Genomic DNA, 20,575 nt, shown 5'->3' with positions numbered 1-20,575 from the left:
TCCACTGTGTCGATTAAAGGGCTCTGAAAATCCTTTCTTAGAGGACTTGTTTGTTCTATTTAATTCAGTCTTGTCCTGTCAAGGTTGAGCTCAGAAATGGAGGTCTTTTCAGGTTAAAGTTTCTTTGTGCCTTAGGAATATTCATTTCCCTCAGTAAGCCAGAAAAATAGCAGACATTTTATTTACACCTGTTTTACTTCTTTATAAACTTATAGAGGTGATTTAAAAATAAAAATCTGTGTATTTGTGTAGCTTTGTATGAATACTATTATAGGGAGAAATGCCATTATAAGGCTATTATAAGTTCTAGATTTTATATCATGAAATATTTCTGAAATTATTTTGGTTTATATTTTTAGAAGGAAAGAATTAACAGCAAGTTGGTAACTCATTTTTCCCTCTCTTTTGACACTGACCAATCTCCTTATAAATATTGAGTGCTGTACTTACAAGACAGAAAATAAATGAGGAGGGAATTCCCTGGTGGTCCATTGGTTAGGACTCTGTGCTTTCACTGTAGAGAACATGGGTTCAATCCCTGGTTGGGGAACTAAGATCACATAAACCACTCAGTGAGGAAAAAAGAAAATAAGTAAGGAGATAGCAGGTGTTGCCTATGAACTGATAACTGAACTTGGAATGTTTTAGCAGAATATATTCTGAAAGATTTAAAATTGTGAGTAATTCTACAATCTCTGGATCTCTGGGCTGAAGCTACATTGAAGAATTATCAATTATATGACCACTACAGAGATATGCTCTGTATATGCTTGTGCTTCCGAGGTAGCTCAGCTGGTAAAGAATCCGCCTGCAATGTGGGAGACCTGGGTTCAATCCCTGGGTTGGGAAGATTTCCTGCAGAAGGGAAAGGCTATCTACTCCAGTATTCTAGCCTGAGCCACAGAATACTCCAGGATACTGAGAATATTGTACCAGAATACTGAGAATACAGCTTAGAATACTGAGCTCCAGGCCAGAGAATTCCATGGACTGTACTGTCCAGTCCATGGGGTCACAAAGACTCGGACACAACTGAGCAACTTTCACTTTGGCAAAGGAAATGGCAACCCACTCCAGTATTCTTGCCTGGAAAATCCCATGGACAGAGGAGCCTGGCAGGCTACAATCCATGGGGTAGCAAAGAGTGAGACTAAAGACAATGACAGAGATATGAGACTAGCAAAATACAAAATATAAAATTTAATGATCTTAAAACCTTTCAAACCTATCCTTCTCAAGAACAAAAACATCCTAGTAAAATGGGCCTTGATAAGCTCTGTCTGATGAATTTGGGATTCTTGGATATCGTATATGCTACTGCTTTCATTTTTTGGTATCCTTTGTGAATCTCTGTAAGGCTTTTATTTTTTTTTTAAGATGATTTGAAGCATCTTTTTTATTATTCTTTAATTTATTTGGCTGTGCTGGGTCTTTGTTGCTGCTTGTGGGACTTTAAGTTGTGGCATGCAGGATTTTTTTTTTTTTTTGGCATGCAAACTCTCAGTTGTGGGATATAGGATCTAGTTCCCTGCTGCTGCTGTTGCTGCTAAGTCGCTTCAGTCGTGTCTGACTCTGTGCGACCCCATTCCCTGAGCAGGGTTCAAACGTGGGTCCCCTGCATTGCAGGCATGGAGTGTTAACCACTGGACCACCAGGGAAGTCCCATGGCTTGTATTTTACGTGAGTCTCTTTCCTGATTTGGACCTCTGTGATACAATCTGTATTTACTTTGCAATAGTCATTATTTATTTGGCTCTTAGTGTATATCAGTGTGCTAGGCCCTTAATTAACTCATTCATGCTGTTATCCAGCTTGCAGAGGACTATTTACTTGAAACCAATAAAACTTAAGCTTCATAATCCTCTTTAACAGGCATCATCTAAGACCTTAATGAGATTCTAAAAATATGCCCATGTGGTCATATGATTAGTTAAGATTTGCCAAAGATTCTTTATACCAGGATCAGCTAAATACTTTGTGATTACATGCCAACTTCTTGATATTCTTTTTTTTGTGTTGGGCGGTGTGGAAGGAAGCTGTAAGGAGGAAATTTGATTAGAGATTCATTTACTTGGCATTTGTGGAATATGCCTATGTGGGATATAATTATGTGGCTTGCAGCTAATATTTATGTATAATTAAAATGCCAGTAATCTCTGTATAGATATGGCTTTCAGGAATAGTCCTGTCACCCACTTGTTATGATAATGAAAAAGCTACGAGGGCAGAATTTATACCATTGTATGCATGTGTATTATGGTGCCCAGAACCTGAATCTATTGATAATGGAGGAGCAACAAGGTAGGAAAACGTACAGAATCAGAGGCTGCGCTCTGGAAAACTCTCACACATTTATGGTGTGAAGTATAGTGTGAAGGAACTATAAAAGAGATTTTCTTGAATTTAAAATAATCTAACATTAAGCAATACTCACCAATAACAGAATTTGACTCTGAAACATCTCTAAGCTATTGACAATAAAAAGCACTTTAAACCTAATTTGTTAGAGAAACATTATTTCTAAAAGAAATTTAAGATTGTCATTTGAAGAGGCACTCAGAGGTTGCAGCCAAATAAATAAATAAACAAGCAAACACATGGATAAAATTGTTACAGAAGTACTTTAGAGATTTAATTAATAAAAATATCAATATTTTCCTGGATGTTCTGATACTTTTGGTATTGGTCCATTTTTTAAATTAATAATTTGTTGTAATACCTTTACTCATTTTATTTTATTTTATTTTTTGAGCAGCCTGTAATGAAGTGGCTAAGCAGACTCTAATCACGGGACTTAGCCGGCTCCTAACCCGGGACTGAGCAGGCACTAATCACGCAGTTGATCCTTTACTCATTTTAAATAGTAACTTTTGTATTTTTTATTTGTAATTTTGTATTAGCTTTTTAAAGAGAATTATACCAAACTTTATGTGTATCAGGCCCAGGACTTACCTATGCCTGCAAAGTCAATATTACTTTCCATAATTTACACATGAACGATTCATAAGTTCTTGGTCAAGACTAGAATGTTGCATAGTATCCATTTTCCCTTACAGAGAGATTCCTTTTCAGATGAAATCAATAAGGAGACAGAAAAAATTTGATAGCATGCAGAAGACCATATGATAGATGAAAGGTATAGAAAAGGATAGGTGAGTTAGCTATTTATGCATTAATTCAGTTAAGTGCCACGTTTGAAGCCATTTTGTTTAAATGGACAAATGATGCAACTTCCCCAATGCAGGTCAGTATGGAAAAATTCCCTCATTACTATGCATTCATTAAATTGTCTGATGTATGGAATTCCTCTTGATAGACAATATTATTTTATGTATGATTTAGAGTCTATGACGTGAAAGTTGCTCAGTCATGTTTGAGTCTTTGAGACCACGTGGACTATACAGTCCCTGGAATTCACCAGGCCAGAATATTGGAGTGGGTAGCCTTTCCCTTCTCCAGGGGATCTTCCCCACCCAGGGATCGAACCCAGGTCTCTGCATTGCAGGCAAATTATTTACCAGCTGAGCCACAAGGAAAGCCCAAGAATACTGAAGTGGGTAGCCTATCCCCTCTTCAGGGGATCTTCCTGACCCAGGAATTGAACAGGGGTCTCCTGCATTGCAGGCAGATTCTTTACCAACTGAACTATCAGGGAAGCCTATACAGTCTATATTAAAGTCTATATTTCAAGTAAAATATCTGGAAATTCTTGTAATGCTGAAATTATGAATGTTTGAAACGTCATAAAGTTTTTAATTATAAAAATATTTTAAAAATTAAGCATATCCTATCATTTTGTTTATAGAGTTTATTTTAGAAATGTGGAGAATTTTAAACAACTAATCTATGAAGGATAATATTCTTTTTCAGAAGTGTAAAACTATTCTAACCTGGATGGTCAAGAAACAAATTGAAAGCCTTTTCTGCAATAGAGTAATTTAAAACCTATTTAAGAAAGAGAATGACCAATCCAGGTAGACAAGACTTGAGTTTATTTATACCATTCATATCTCCCTTCTTCAAAGGACATTTACAAACTTGATTTAAAAAATAAAAGAACTTCTGAATGACAATGTTCACGTTTTAATTTCAATATTACAAGTATGTTCTTTTGTGATAAATTATCAGTTGAAAATGTTCCAGTGAAATCTAGTATCAATTAACTTAACACTTCATATAAGAAATAATAAAACATTTATTTTCAAGTCTTACATATATTACTTAAAATAGATACAAAGTTCAATTTGTTATTTTTAGATTTTACTGCTATTTCAAGCTACCTGAAAGAAAATGCCTTAGTGGAAAAATATTTTTATTTTTTTTAATAAGTATGACTTTTAGTACAAGCACTATTAGTAACAGTTCACCCTTATGTTATTAGCAATTAGGTAGGTCAAATAATGTATGATATTATCTTGAAAGAAAAGAAATAATATTTGTTGGACAGGTGCAAGTAAAATAATATTTGAAGACTATATGCAACTTAGCATCAAATTCTAGAAGTCGATTGATTAAAATATAACATTTAACAAGTTCATAAATAACTGCTTAGTTTCCATCTTTTAATATTAACCTGAATAGCTGAAGCACACTGAAAACAATGAGATGAGATAACGTAGTTAAAGAAATTGTACATGTGATTGATTGATTGCTTGATGTAGGCATCAATCTGTTAAAATAGCTTCTCATACACGTTTTCCTGTCCAAAAATATAAACTTGCTTGTTTTCCATATATACAAGTATCCTGTGAGATCCTGGATTCTGAAAAGAAAACGGCTGAGGTATAGCACTGAATAAAGCATCAAAATGCATGATGTTTTTGGCTGAAATTCAGCAAAGTTACGGTCAGAAGAGAAGAGTTGCTCGGTATGTGCTTCCAAAAGTCTTCCAGGTTTTGCCCTCTGAGAAATTTGTTGGCGACATCAAATAACTGAACTCTTCAACATCAATATATACAAAGGCATTTTATTATTCATCAAAGGAAGGGAATTAGAGCCACCAGAAATTACAGTTTTATTTTTTCATAATACATATATTTATTGCCATCATATTTCTGCAATTGTCATAAAATTAGAGTCAGATGGAATTCAGAGACACGTGCAAGTTTTGGAAATGGACACATAGATAACAGTATAGAACTGTACATAAAATTACAATTTATTAAACACATTGTTTTAGCACATCCTTGATGGATGGGAATGAGCACCATATCTTTTATGAATATATATTTTTCTCTCTTTTTTTTTTTTCTACAGCACCAAAGAAATCCAAATAGGAAAAGGAGAGATGAAAATTGGGATTCAAGAATAAGGCCTGTTTCCATCTCAGCCACACTATCTTATATTTTTATGATTTTCAAAGTTTTGTCATGTGGTTCTGTGCCCACAAGGGCATCAGTATTTCCTAATTGGTACATACATATGTAGCAAGTTATTTTCTATACCATTCTTATTCAAAACTTGCATGTGGCATAAAATGGGTTGGTGGTACCAAGGTATATTTTCTGTTGATTTCATATGTTCTTTGTCCTAATCTTAGCCAAGAAAACAAACAGGACCAACTTCAAATCCAAACTTCTGATTCTGATCACCAAAGTCATTGATCATTACATCAACGATAGGTACTTGATCAATTTTCGGTGTATTGATTTCAATCACAGTCTTTTCATAGCCTTTTCTGGACTGTAAAGTTAAGAAGAAATAAAAAGTTATACAATCATTGCATACTTCTAACATACATTATTTTTTTCTTAAGCCTCTGAGTAGAGGTAAGAAGGTAAGAAAGAAGAGAATGGAAAACAAATTTGCCATTATCTTTGTAGTAATTCACTCTTCTTGTTATCACTGATGTCATATGTAGTTTTAAATTCTGAATGTTGACCATATTTAGTATTTAGCTGCACATATTCAAAATGTTACTCTAATATATTGCACAGCTGCAGAGAATCTTACTGAATTGATATATACATTTTAATATGAGAAAACTGATATTGGTACTGGGTCATATCTTTGCATAAATAATATATCCTTACCATTGTTACAATAATTAAGATATATATATGTATACACACACATATAAGCAAATTTTCTAAGAAAAATTTGAATACAGTGTAGGAATTATAATACAAGAAGCCCAAGTCAAAGTATTTCTGTTGCTATGTATAAATTTTATGAATAGTTATCAGTACATTATATTGGGAAATCTAAATCACTTGCTCCTTTCAGTATACAGTATGTTCTTTTCTTTGGTCTATGTGTAAGCTACTTACTTTGTTTATTTGTAATTGTGGCTTTTCAGTAATCAGCTAGGAAAACAAATTTTTAAGGATGCTCTCTTGGTCATTTGCTGTTATGAAATTACCATATGTGTGAGAAAGACAGTTGCAGAGGATTAAAATAACAAAATGACTGTATCTGTTTAAGCTCTTGTAACATAATACCAATCCGCAAACCTCTATAAGCAAAATACAAGATAAGAATTATCTATGGTATGAATGGTATAATGATGATTCCTTTAACTGTCATTTTAGAATCATGAATTAAGGAGGCAAATGAAATAAGGCTCTTGATCTTTTTCATTCCACGAATAACTAGCTGTAATAGTATTTAAATATCAGGAATAATTCCATAAAAATAACATATGACCCAAGATTACCTTCTGCTATGGCTTTAAAAGTGTGTCTATATGTATGTTTCAGTTTCTGTATCTGTGTGTGTGTGTTTGTGTGTGAGTACTAGTGGTTTCTAATATACTGTACTTTAATATCGGAGAAGGCAATGGCTTCAGTACTGGCTTCACTCCAGTACTCTTCCCTGGAAAATCCCATGGACGGAGGAGCCTGGTAGACTGCAGTCCATGGGGTTGCTAGGAGTCGGACATGACTGTGTAACTTTCAAGTAGACAACCTGAGCGACTTCACTTTCACTTTTCACTTTCATGCATTGGAGAAGGCAATGGCACCCCACTCCAATACTCTTGCCTGGAAAATCCCATGGATGGAGGAGCCTGGTAGGCTGCAGTCCATGGGGTCACTAAGAGTCAGACATGACTGAGTGACTTCACTTTGACTTTTCACTTTCATGCATAGGAGAAGGAAATGGCAACCCACTCCAGCGTTCTTGCCTAGAGAATCCCAGGGATGGGGGAGCCTGGTGGGCTGCCGTCTCTGGGGTCACACAGAGTCGGACACGACTGAAGCAACTCAGCAGCAGTAGCAGCAGCAGCACTTTAATATGTCAGTGTTAAGCATCAAGGCTTAATGACAATTGACATCCCCTTCATGAGAGAAATCTGACTTAGGGCTAAAGTGGAATGGCTATACATTGCCTCTCATCTCTGTGAAAGAAGGCCACAGGGACTATACTCACCGCACAGCCATCAAATAGGGCTTTGATGTAAGGGTTGTTGTCATAGGACATCTCCTCATCATTTGATCCCAAGAACCGAAGTGCTTTGTCATAGCTTCCTGATGACACATCATACCAGGCCACTGACTGATGACAGTAATAGGTGAAATTTTGCCGAGCAGAGGCAGTCAGCAGTTTCAGAAATGTCATTTGCACCATATTAATGGAATTGCCTTCGATATCTAAATATGAAAGCTGGAAATAAGAGAATAAAGAGACACATAAAGACTCTTTTCTATTATAAAGAATAAAATCACTGTCAACAGTGAATTGAGATCCCAGAAGCATGTGGATGTATCAACAGACCTATTTCTTACTTAATGAAAGAAGGTATGCACTGAGAGTCAGAAGTCCTATATCACCCAGATATAGGAATTTATGAAATGAAGATGGGTTTTCACCTTAGCTACTATCAACAATACTTATCTTGGAAAAAAAAAAATCATTTTACCTCTACACTTCATTTTCCTAGTCAGTCAGTAAATACCACAAAAAAATGTAATTGTTTTATTTGTTTCCAAGAATTATTTCATTATACTCCTGTACCTTTTTGATATAGTCCAGGGAATTCTCCAGGCCAGAAAACTGGAGTGGGTGGCCTGTCCCTTCTCCAGTGGATCTTCCTGACCCAGGAATCGAACCAGGGTCTCCTGCATTGCAGGTGGATTTTTTTTACCAACTGAGCTATCAAGGAAGCCCTTTTGAATAATAGAGTGGTAAAACAGTGAAAATGAAAATCAAGGAATCTCAGTGAAATGCAAAGACAGACTATTTTTATGTTTGTTTTCCCCTATTTTCCTAGTATATCTGTTTGATTCAAAATTATCGACACATTCCTGCATTTTTCATTTTGGGGCCACAGTCTTCCAAGAGGTTTTTGGTCTTCTAATTTTCACCACAGACCTCCTGTTTGTCTGTTCTTAGTTGATGTAATTATATTCATCTTTGTATCATCAGCACCAAGTATATTGCCTGAAACATGCAAGTAAATATTTGTTATCAGGAAATACTTAATTTGTGTTTTGAGAAGGAACACAGTCCTAATTTCAAATTATTAAAAACTGTCTCTCTTGTCAAGCTTGTAATTTGTTTTACTGGGTATAAATAAACTATCTGGGATTAGCTGAGACATATAAACTTATATTTTAAAAATTAAGTAAGAAATTTGCCCAGGTTATAGATTAATTCAATATAAAGGCAGTTATCTGTGACTTTCCTTCTTATTGGGCTTCCCTGATAGCTCAGTTGGTAAAGAATCTGCCTGCAATGCAGGAGATCCTGGTTTGATTCCTGGGTCAGGAAGATCTGCTGGAGAAGGGAAATGCTACCCACTCCAGTATTCTGGACTGGAGAATTCCATGGACAACTGTCCACAAGCAACTTTTGCTTCACTTTTCCTCCTTATTATTGATTTACTTAATTCTTTCTGATTAACAGTTCAGATGATGAGAATACCTGAGAGGTTAGAGAAAAAAACTGGGAAATCCACTCTAAGGAAAACAAAACAGCAAAAAATAAAACTACACCCAGAGAGCTCTATTTGTGTATGTATTTTTATCTCACACAAAGATAAAACTGTAACATGGATATTTAATATGTAACTTGAAAACTGAACTAGAGATTTATGATGTGGAGAATATTAGTAATATGTGTAGATTTTTAGAGGATAACGATTGTATAAATAGTCATAAATGGAAAATCATAATTTTTTTAAAGAACATTGAAAATTTGAATAATTATCTGAATAAATGAGAAACTTTCATTAGAATACATTATAATTAACATTTCAAAAACAAATATATCTTAAACAGCTTTTAAATGCAAATTTAGTTTTGGCATGCAATGTTAAAATATCTCTAGAAAATGACTAACCACGAACTGGTAATTCTATGGAAATATCTAAGTAAACATGTGCTGTAATCCATATAAAACGTCAGTCAGTCAGCTCACTTTATTTCCAGATGTAACTATTGGAAAAAACATTTCACATTCCAAAAATTCTTATTGCAATTGAAAACAAAGAATAAATTAGATTTCAAGTATAAAGGAAATGAAATAGTCAGAGATCCTTCCTAAATAGATATTATATTCTCTATAACTCATATTTCTAATATAGTCCATTTTTATGCTATCTCAAGTACTTAGTGAAATGTATACTTTATTTGATTTTATTATTTTAATAAATTTAATAGATTTCCATTTATTTTGGTAAAAATTTTAGACTTCTCTCTAAAAATCCCAAAATTGGTCTAAGAGATTTAGATAAAGCAAACTAGAGAGTACATGGAATCCTGCTTTGTATGATTTAGACTTTCACAGTAAGGGGCTAGAGATTATATAATTTGAACTTGAGTTATGATGTTTAAGATACACCATGCATGCTAAGGTAATAACATACCAGTTTTCCTCTCTTAAATTCACTAAACCAGCTTCCTGGTTTCTCCTTTGGCCATGATGAAATTCTTACCTGTTGCAAAGAAAAGAAAAGTTAGAAAGCAGGTTAAAATTATAAACAATATTGTTTATATATTTATCATTTATTTTCAGTAATACTGTGATGCTGAAGAGTTTTTAAAATGGTTTACCTGGATAATACAAAACAGGATAAAGAGCAAAATTTCAGATAGATCTGTGAATTCCCATTTAGTGAATTTTGAGCCAATTTTTTTTCCTGTTTTCTTTAATTGCTACAAAATAAGGGAGGTGGAAAATAACCTGGTAAAGGCATACCAAGTGTTGGCTATAGGAGATGTGGGCAGAACTCTTAGGCAACTCCTTGCAAAAGAAACCACAATGCCAGTTGGAATCTGCCATCAAGGCAGATAGAAACCTTTAGTAGTTCATAACCAAGGGAGGCATCCTGAAGCATCCCGTTAGTAACTGAGGACTGGATGCTATGGAGAAGTCAAGATTAAGCTTGGCAGGAAGCAAGCCTAGTCATTCCCTGCTGGGGAAAATGATTAGAAACTTTTATAAATGTTATTATTTAGCTTTGCAAAGATCAGCAAGATATAGAGGTATTTAAGGCATCACTCGGAGAAGGCAATGGCATCCCACTCCAGTACTCTTGCCTTGAAAATCCCATGGATGGAGGAGCCTGGTGGCAGTCCATGGGGTCTCTAAGAGTCAGACAGGACTGAGCGACTTCACTTTCACTTTTCACTTTCATGCATTGGAGAAGGAAATGGCAACCCACTCCAGTGTTCTTGCCTGGAGAATCCCAGGGACTGGGGAGCCTGGTGGGCTGCCGTCTGTGGGGTCACACAGAGTCGGACACAACTGAAGCAACTTAGCAGCAGCAGCAGCAAGGCCTCACTAGAGGGAATTTGAGTAATCCTGTAAGGGGAGGCATTTCCATTTACCCACATTTCTCTGTGGACTAGAGGAGTTTATTATGCTTCCCCACATGCAAAATGTGGTTGGGAAACAGAAGTTGCTTTGTTTCCTGCTCCTACTATCCATCATTCACTTACAAACTAAATGTCTCTCCTAAAGAGAGTAGTCACAAAGCTACTTATTTTCTTATAAACCTGTGGTTACCAAAGGGGGAAACGTGGAGTGGAGTGGGATAAATCAGGAGCTTGGGGTGAACACACACACACTACTATACATAAAACAGATAATCAACAAGGACCTACTGTATAGCACAGGGAAATCTACCCAATATTCTGTGATAACCTATATGAGAAAAGAATCTAAAAAAGAATGAATATATGTGTATATGTATGTGTATATATATATAATATATATAACTGAATCACTTTGCTGTATACCTGGAACAAACACAATCTTGTAGATCAATTATACTCCTATAAAATTAAAATATTTTTTAAAAGTTGCTTGTTTTATCTCAAGGAGATTCTGTGCCTCTGCATGCCAACTCCACTTACCAACAAGAATATGATTTATTAAAAGTATACAGATAAAATCAAAATGTCCCATCTATAAAATGTTTGGAGAAGGTAATTATGTTAGTGAAAAATCTTATATTAATAATTTGCCTATAGCTTCCCTGGTGGCTCAGATGGTAAAGCGTCTGCCTACAACGCAGGAGACCCGGGTTCAATCCCTGGGTCAGGAAGATCCTCTGGAGAAGGAGATGGCAACCCACTCCAGTACTCTTGCCTGGAAAATCCCATGGACGGAGGAGCCTGGTAGGCTACAGTCTGCTGCTGCTGCTAAATCACTTCAGTTGTGTCCGACTCTGTGCGACCACATAGACGGCAGCCCACCAGGCTCCCCCGTCCCTGGGATTCTCCAGGCAAGAACACTGGAGTGGGTTGCTACTTCCTTCTCCAATGCATGAAAGTGAAAAGTGAAAGTGAAGTCGCTCAGTCGTGTCCGACTCTTCACGACCCCATGGACTGCAGCCTACCAGGCTCCTCCACCCACTGGATTTTCTAGGCAAGAGTACTGGAGTGGGGTGCCATTGCAGTCTATGGGGTCGCAAAGAGTCAGACATGACTGAGCGACTTCACTTTCACTTTCACTTTAAAGACAGAACTCACATATATTGATATTGCTTGGTGAAAATCAAGGAATATGTTTGAAGAGACTATCTGAAAGTACAGAGAATACTCTTATGTTAAAGATTCGTTCTTGTGTATTTTGTGTATTTTGAGCGTAAAATACAGCTGTGAGTTCTATCACATGGTAATTGGAAAGAATACCACTATGCATATACTAAAATCTGATAATCAGCTGTGCTGTGTCATGGAAAGTCATAGAATTTTAGAGAGCAAGCAGGTAAGAGTACATCTGGCTAAAAAATAAAAAGTATTTGTTAACTACGTGTCTCACTTTGGTGCCTTATTCATGTTTATGCAAATGAAATGCTCTAATTACCCCTGTAAGAAAAGCAGATAAATGAAAATATGACAATATAATTTTCCTGTTTACTTCAATATTGCAAAAACATGGCATAAACTGTCAACAGTCACCATCAAAACAGATTGGTTACTTACTCCCTCCGATTTTTTGTCTGGATAAATGCAAGTCTCACCACCAGATGTGAAATTACAGTAAACTTTGAAGGAATCTCCTGAGCAACCTTGGTTGGGATCAATCCAATATTCACCTGAAAGCAGAAAAAAAATAAGTCATATGCAAATACATTTTGGGCTTTGCTGGTGGCTGATAAAGAATCTACCCACAATGCAGGAGACCTGGGGTCGATCCCTGAGTTGGGAAGATCCCCTGGAGGAGGGCATGGCAACCCACTCCAGTATTCTTGCCTGGAGAATCCCCATGGACAGCGGAGGCTGGTGGGCTACAGTCCATGGAGTTGCAAAGAGTCAGACACAACTGAGAAACTAAGCACAGCACAAGCACAAATACATTTATATAAAAAATTGAATACATTATAGGGCCAATTTTATTGGAGAAATAAGGAAAAATGAATAATCATTTATTTTTCTACATGGATCACTTTTATGCTTTTGGTCACATTGGGGTATATGTTTGAAGAAAGAATGACCTATTGTTTTGTCTGCCTGGAGCTTTGCGAATGTCCCCATCTTCCTGGAACATCCTTTTTTTTATTCTTAGCATGCCTATTACTTTTGGGTTTCAGCTTAAATGACTCCTCCTCAAATATCAATACCCTATTGATTTACATATAATAAATTGCAAGTACATTGGGTGGAGATATACTTGACCCTAAATCCTATATGTTTTATTTACTACTTAAGTGAAATCCCATGGACTGAGAAGCCTGGCAGGCTACAGGCCATGGGGTTGCAAAAGAGTTGGACATGACTTAGCAACTAAAACAGCAATAACCTGACTATAATGATCATTATATTTTTCCTTGATTTATTTATCTGTATTGATGGAGGTGAGAGTATCTACTTAGCTTCAAGGGTCATTCTTTTGCATTACTGTATAACAAAAACTTCATTAAGTAAATGTACTCCCTCTTTAAATGGGCTCCAAATAAGTCTATTTTATATATTTAAATACAGTTTGCTATTAATTATATTATTTAAATGGTACAGAACTAATTTTATCATGTAAATGACCATGACCATTAATTTGGTGTTAGGTGAGTAATGATGTTAAGTAGTGGGACTAACAAAAAGTTATTCTTTAAGTAATTGACAATGGGGTTATTTGAGAATAATTGGGGAGATAGACTTGGTAGATATGTGATGACTACTTCTCTCCTAACATTCTTCATGCTGCCATTTCATTTCAAATCCTGATTTGAATTATGTCAATTCACTGATTATGAACTTTAAACAACGTAAAAGCTCAAACTGCTTGGCTTAGTATTGGAACTCCTGAAAATTTAATATCAGTTTGCTTTTTAAAATAAATTATTTAACAAAAAAATTATACTTTTTCTGATTACACCATTAATAATTTCACATCTGGAACCAATTAAAATTCTTGGAAGAAAATTACACAAGAAAATAAAAATCATCTTAAAGATTTTACCAACTGGAATAACCACTCTTAATCTTTGATATTTCTTAGGGTTTTTAAGAATATATAATTCTGAATTATCTGGTAAGCATTATTTTTATCTCTTCTTAGTTAACATTGTTACTAGATAGTCTTTCAAATGACATATATTTAAATTACTAAGATGCTTTTTTTGGCTTTTTACCATTTCAGCTTGCAAGAGATTTCATAGGAACTCTCTGATTTTAGATAGCAGGGGAAATCTGTATCTGTCATACTATGCTATTATAAAACTCAAGGTTTACCTGTTGCCATCATTAGACAATAATAGCCCAAAGGAATTGTTCTTTCTGTTTATCTGTGAGTTTCTGCATGAATAACAGTGTCTGACACCAATAAGTAAATAAATAAATATTTAATTGTAATTAATTAACACAAATAATTAATAAAGTTAGCTAATATACAGAAACCACCAGAAACTGTAGTCCACAGTGAGCTTTCTATCCCCCAAATTTACAAAAGTGTCTTGAGCATCAAGTTCTAGTTAATCATGTGTTGTTTTATGTTGTCAGTAAATGCTTATTTTTTACATTTGATATTCAGTCACATATGTATGATTACCTTAGCTAGATCAGAAATGTGGGTCATTCTTTTTATAAATCACTAAATTAATATGAAACTAAACAATATATATTTCAAATAAAAATAAATGTAAAGATTTTTGATAGCAGTTTGTAAAGAATCCTTAATAATTATCTGTGTCTCTTTTTAACAAATTGTGCTTAAGATAGGAGACTTTTAAGACATTTTTGTAGTAAGGAATGTCTGTTCTTGAATAGCATGAAACTTTTCTGTCTATGCTGAGTTATTTAGATCTCAGTTACAACATTCATTATATGATCAATAGTGAAAAATAATGTTGTCACACAGAGTAAATAGAGTGACAAAGTATTTCCACTTAAAGTGGGAGATTTAAAATCAGATACAGATCTGCCCATTTTTGGTTTAGTTTAGGATAATGTGAGTCATTCATTTAAAATACCTGGGACTGTTAGCTTCTCAGAACAGGTATATAAGAGTTTTGTCAACTAATTTTGTTTAGTTGCTCAGTCATCATCTCACTCTTTTGTAACCTCATGGACTATAGCCTGTAGCCAGGCTCCTCTGTTCCTGGTGCAGAGGAGCTCCAAGGCAAGAATACTGGAGTGGGTAGGTATAGGAAATTATCTTGATATTATTACAAACAAATAATTCACAGTTGTTCTTGTTATTCATGGATCAATGAAATACATTTTTGCCTCAAACTATCCTATCTCTTAAATACTCTTTTCACCAAATCATTGCTAAACTGATAGGTCACATGATTCAGTTATGCTACTTAAGCCTGAGTGTTATATAAGTTAGGACATAGTATATATATGTAGTAATATGCACATATGTATGCACACATCATACCCATTCTATGATAGTAATTACATACCAAAATACATTTGTGTTATCTTGTTGTTGTTATTTTTTAGTCGCTAAGTCATGTCTGACTCTTCTGCAACCCCAGAAGACTGTTGCCTGCTAGGCTCCTCTGTCTGTAAGATTTCCCAGGCAAGAATACTGGAATAGGTTGTCATTTCCTTCTTCAGGGGATCTTCCCGACCTAGGCTTCAAACCTGCATCTCCCGCACTGGCAGGGGGAGTCACCAGGAAAGCCCTTGTTATCTATAACCATCTAAAATTGATCTTGTCATAATTTAATAAAACCTTATTTAACAAGACAAAGATTTTCCAAAGTAGATCTAGAATTACAGTGTAAATGGCTTTTTTTTTTTTTTTTTGTCTACAGGATTGGAATTAATCATTCACTCTCATTTTATTTAGAGTCTATATTAAATATTTAACTAGAATTAATGAGCTGACAGTGCATCTCAGTAACTTAGAAGCTCAAAACATTCACTTGGGCATGTATTATTAACATACCATCTGGGAAGTCAGGGTGGCTGAGTTGCAGATCTTTGCAAGTTCGGGCTGGATTGGTCTGTGTCCCCATTGGAAACTTCATATGCTCGATGTCTTGTTTCAAGGAATTGAGGGAACCAAATATTTCCTCCATTCCATCATTGTAATCCAGAATATTATCACCTGCATCTGCTTGCGTGCTTTCAGCATGTCTTCTTGTTTTTTTGGGTGACAAGATTGGTAAAGGCTGTATGACTTCACCTGGTGGACCCTGTAAAAGAGATGATCTGCATGTAACTGCTTCCTAGGGTAAAATATTCTTCAAATATTAATTATTACTGATTATGTTATATCATAAGATATTACAATTTATTTAGCCTTTTAATGTTTTCCCTATTTTTAAAGTTTTCTCTAATTGCTTATATATATTTATCATACATATATATCTTTATATATAAACTTTGTGAATTCTTTAAAAAGAATCTAGTGGAGGTATCAAGGTAGGCACAAAAATCAGATGACTTCTGGGCTTTTTCTATACAAGTAACATAGTACAGATTTGTGTGGAGATATGTTATATCTGTTACTTTTCTATTTACTAACTAGTCCTCATTTCCATGTCCTATCCCTGCAACAAGACTTTAGTCTCTGAAGATTAAAAAAACATTTTTAGGTTCTTGTATTATATAATGAGATGTCTATGGTACTTGATAACAATTTATATCACATTTAAAAATACACATTAGCTGGTTCCAAACATTTATAGCTGTATATATAAATAAAGAAGTGCAATTAGACTTGAATTTACATATCTATAAGAGTAGAACTACATCAAATAGTTAATCTGTACTTTTATGGACTGAATTCTATCCCATAAAAATCCATGTGGAGAATTTCAAAGCCACAATAACTCAGAGGAAGATCTCATTTAGAAATGGGGTGGCTGTATATATAATTATTAAAGTGAACATGAGGGCATTAGGGTAGTTCTGATTCCGATATGACTGGTATCATTCTAAAATGGGAAAATCTGGCACAGAGACATGCATAGTCAGAAGACCATGTGAAGAGACACAAGAAGACAGCTTTCTACAACCAAAGGAGAGAAGTCTCCACAGGATCTTTCCCAGCCACATCACCTCAAAAAGAAACAAGTTTCTGACACTCTGGTCTAGGACTTCTGCCTTCTAAATTTGTCAGACAAAACATTTCTATCCTTTGAACCATCTAGTTTTTGATTCTTTGTTACTGTCATTGCAGCAAATTAGTACTCATATAGCTTAGAAACAAGTTCAAGAAGAAAGTCTCAAATTTTGTCACATGGATCTAACACAGTAGTTGTGTGAACCCTGGTAAATGTCAGATCTAATAAGTAGCAGCTATTATTATCTGGTGGAGAAGGCAATAGCACCCCACTCCAGTCCTCTTGCCTAGAAAATCCCATGGACAGAGGAGCCTGGTAGGCTGCAGTCCATGGGGTCGCTAAGAGTCAGACACGACTGAGTGACTTCACTTTCACTTTTCACTTTCATGCATTGGAGAAGGAAGTGGCAACCCACTCCAGTGTTCTTGCCTGGAGAATTCCAGGGACGGGAAGCCTGGTGGGCTGCCGTCTAAGGCAATGGCACCCCACTCCAGTACTCTTGCCTGGAAAATCCCATGGACTGAGGAGCCTGGTGGGTTGCAGTCCATGGGGTCGCTAAGAGTTGGACACGACTGAGCGACTTCTCTTTCACTTTTCACTTTCATGCACTGGAGAGGGAAATGGCAACCAACTCCAGTGTTCTTGCCTGGAGAATCCCAGGGACAGTGGAGCCTGGGGGGCTGCTGTCTATGGGGTCGCACAGAGTTGGACATGACTGAAGTGACTTAGCAGCAGCAGCAGAAGCTATTATTATCATTATATGCAGTAGGAAAAAAAAATGCCAAGTATCTGAACTTTTTATTCCTAGTTAGGTATTAATATATCTTTGTGGCATACAAGCAGTTGCTTTCATGAAAATGTGATATAAAAATATATGATTTTCTTGAAAAATAAAGCAAGATATTATAATATATAGTTATAGTATCTGTGTATTCAAAGAGTGAAGCCAATTTGCAGGCAGACACTTTATTATCTGAGCTACTAGGGAAGCCCAATTAAAAGACATGTGTTGGCATGCAGACCTAAGTACTTATTTAAGGTAGTTGCTATTTCCTAGAAAATCAGTACTTTGACAGAATGTGTTTTTTCATTCTTATAAATTCAGAGAAATCACTGGCTGTCTCAAGATGCTAATTGCCAAAATATTACTCTTGTTACTATGCACTTACTGGAGGCCCAGGAGGCCCTGGAAGACCACTGTCACCCTTCTGGCCAGCAGGTCCCTATTAGAAAGAATAAGCAACAAAATAAATGGAGACCAAAACATTTGAGTAGGCATCACTGAAAAATTTAAATGCTAAAGGGAAAGGTACTTACCGTAGAGCCTTTAGTGCCCTTTGGACCTTGAGGACCCTAAAAAAAGCAAAAGCGAAAGCAGACATAAAAATCTAGAGAATCTATGTCTCTTTGATTTATTTATAAGTTAACCTGGTAAAATTCTCTGTCTTGTACTTACTGGTAAGCCCGGAGGACCAGGTGGACCAATGGGACCGGCAGGACCTGGAATTCCCTACAGAGAAGTTTCATACAAATTAGAGTTTTTCTCAGTGATTCCATTTTTATACATTACATAACAACACAAACTGCAAAATTTAGACAGTGCAGAAATACAGAAGAATGGCTTAAATTTTTCCATTTTAAATCTAGGAAATAACTTTTGCAAGCAAGATAATCTGTATTTTTTTTCCATTTTGCTGCAATATGTCTCTCTATATATATCTTTATGGTCCTGCAGCATTGAGAATGATTTGTATGTGTTGAGGATTCAATGAACGTTTGTGTAATTGACTACTAAAGTATAATTTTTATGGTTTCCAATATTCATAATTTTTATTTATTTACTCTAAAGTTGAATAAATTTTGTTTTGAAAACATCATTGACTTAAGATTAGACCCCCTAAATCACTTTGTTGGTCATGTTTAAAGGAATGTGTGCAGGAGTGTGGGTGTATTGACTGTAGGATTGGAAAGGAGTAGGAAAATCAGTGATATCTTTACTCACTCCATCTCCCTTTGCTCCTGGAGATCCTTGAGTTCCAGGGAGTCCTCTGTCACCCTTTTCACCTTGTTCTCCTGGAGGACCAATTAGGCCAATTAAACCAGGATGTCCCTTTGAAAGGCAAAGAAATTTTAATGATGTATAAATTGCAACCATGTATTAAGTTATAGTCATAAAATAACTGCGTTAAATACATGAAATATAAGAATAAAAAATACATTAAAAATTTAACCCTTTCTGAATAAAATATAGGATTAAGAACCTTTTCCTCCTCACCTAATAGGATCCTTTACTGATTGTATTATATGAGACTTTCATTAAGGGTTAGGAATATATATTATTGAACAAAATGCTTTCTGAAAGCATCACCTTCAGTGCTGTGTTTACTTAAAGCGAATTCCTTTAACTAAAAGGCCAATAATGACCAAATTTAATATTGGTGAAATAAACAACAGAAAATTCTTTGGTTTAATAAGCACTGGATAATGTATATGTATGGCCAAGTCCTTTCTGTTCACCTGAAACTAGAACAACATTGCTAATTGGCTATAATCCAAGACAATGTTTTTGGTGCTTAAAAAATTTAAAAAAAATAAAATGAGTTCTACTCTTCAGAGATTTTTCAGTACCCAAGAAATATTTACAAACAAAAATAATTCAAAAATATTAATGTCACTCTAAAAATGTTTTATTTTCTTTATTTGATGCAACAGAGCACATATATCTTTAAAATTACCATCTGAAGGACAGTCTAGTTTAAAATTTTTATTTTCATGTTTAAAAACATGAAAAAATGGGCACTTTGTTATTCTGTTTATTTTCTGAATAGTTATTTTAGTATAACCATATGCTTTCTCCATATGGTTCCTACAAAGGAACATTGACTAATATAGCACTGAGTTCTGGTACATTTTTCATCATTCTTTTCTCTTTTCTGAATTCCTCTTGGAAGCTAAGGATTGACAGCATTTTCCTTGGTTAGAATGACAAAGCAATTCCTTGAAATTTCCTTTTGAGTGATTTTAATGTGCATAATCATAGCCTCTGCAATTAGGATAGCAACAGTGTAATAATACATTATTTTACTCTCACCTTTTCACCCTTGGAGCCAGGGTCACCTTTGAGACCGGGTAAGCCAGGAGGTCCCTAAATAATGAGAAATAACAAACATACATAGAGTATGCGCAAATTAGAGAATCATATTATTATCCGAGGAAAACAAAAAGAGGAAAAGCTGGTTTTAATAATATGATAAGGTTCAAGATAACTACTGATAACAAGCATTTACTTTTTAGGATTATAAATTATTTTGTGCACTAAAACTCCATGGTTTAATATATAACCATAATAATAAAACATAGTATTGGTAAGTTTGTTTAAATAAATATGAAGTTAAAAATAGCACATGATTTAAAAGAAAAGAAGCATTTTTAATTAATTTTAGAAAAGAAGTTTCCAGATTTTACATTCATTTAATGAAGTGTTTTAGTGCTAAACTCAAATTCAAAGGTTATAATATTGCCAGTAAAATTTAAAGGAAAAGCCTTTAATAAAATGTTTGACAGTCAACTGACCATTGTTAGCCATTTTGCTAAGCAAACTCCCAAGAAAGTATTTTTAGCTATAATTCCCAAATTGAATTTCTAATCTAAATAATCTCTAAATGTAAA

General features: G+C 35.0%; 1 protein-coding gene across 2 annotated transcripts in view; it reads right to left on the bottom strand.

Annotated features, from left to right (window-relative positions):
* Positions 1-3,975: 3,975 nt before the first annotated feature.
* The window catches only part of COL11A1 (collagen type XI alpha 1 chain), a 223,393-nt gene continuing 206,793 nt past the window's right edge, over positions 3,976-20,575 (bottom strand). For both annotated transcript variants that reach the window (XM_027536365.1, XM_027536366.1), the window contains exons 58-67: positions 19,998-20,051; positions 18,909-19,016; positions 18,363-18,416; positions 18,224-18,259; positions 18,076-18,129; positions 15,784-16,033; positions 12,372-12,484; positions 9,806-9,874; positions 7,369-7,602; positions 3,976-5,682 (exon numbers count right to left, since the gene is read on the bottom strand). In XM_027536365.1, coding sequence (XP_027392166.1) covers positions 5,536-5,682; positions 7,369-7,602; positions 9,806-9,874; positions 12,372-12,484; positions 15,784-16,033; positions 18,076-18,129; positions 18,224-18,259; positions 18,363-18,416; positions 18,909-19,016; positions 19,998-20,051 — 1,119 coding nt within the window. In that variant the 3' untranslated portion in view covers positions 3,976-5,535. The remainder of the gene's footprint in view (positions 5,683-7,368; positions 7,603-9,805; positions 9,875-12,371; positions 12,485-15,783; positions 16,034-18,075; positions 18,130-18,223; positions 18,260-18,362; positions 18,417-18,908; positions 19,017-19,997; positions 20,052-20,575) is intronic.

The sequence above is a fragment of the Bos indicus x Bos taurus genome, chromosome 3 (genome assembly GCF_003369695.1).
Source record: "Bos indicus x Bos taurus breed Angus x Brahman F1 hybrid chromosome 3, Bos_hybrid_MaternalHap_v2.0, whole genome shotgun sequence".
Taxonomy (NCBI): Eukaryota; Metazoa; Chordata; class Mammalia; order Artiodactyla; family Bovidae; genus Bos; species Bos indicus x Bos taurus.
Note: the sequence above shows the minus strand (reverse complement) of the source record. Positions and strands in the feature narration are given on the sequence as shown.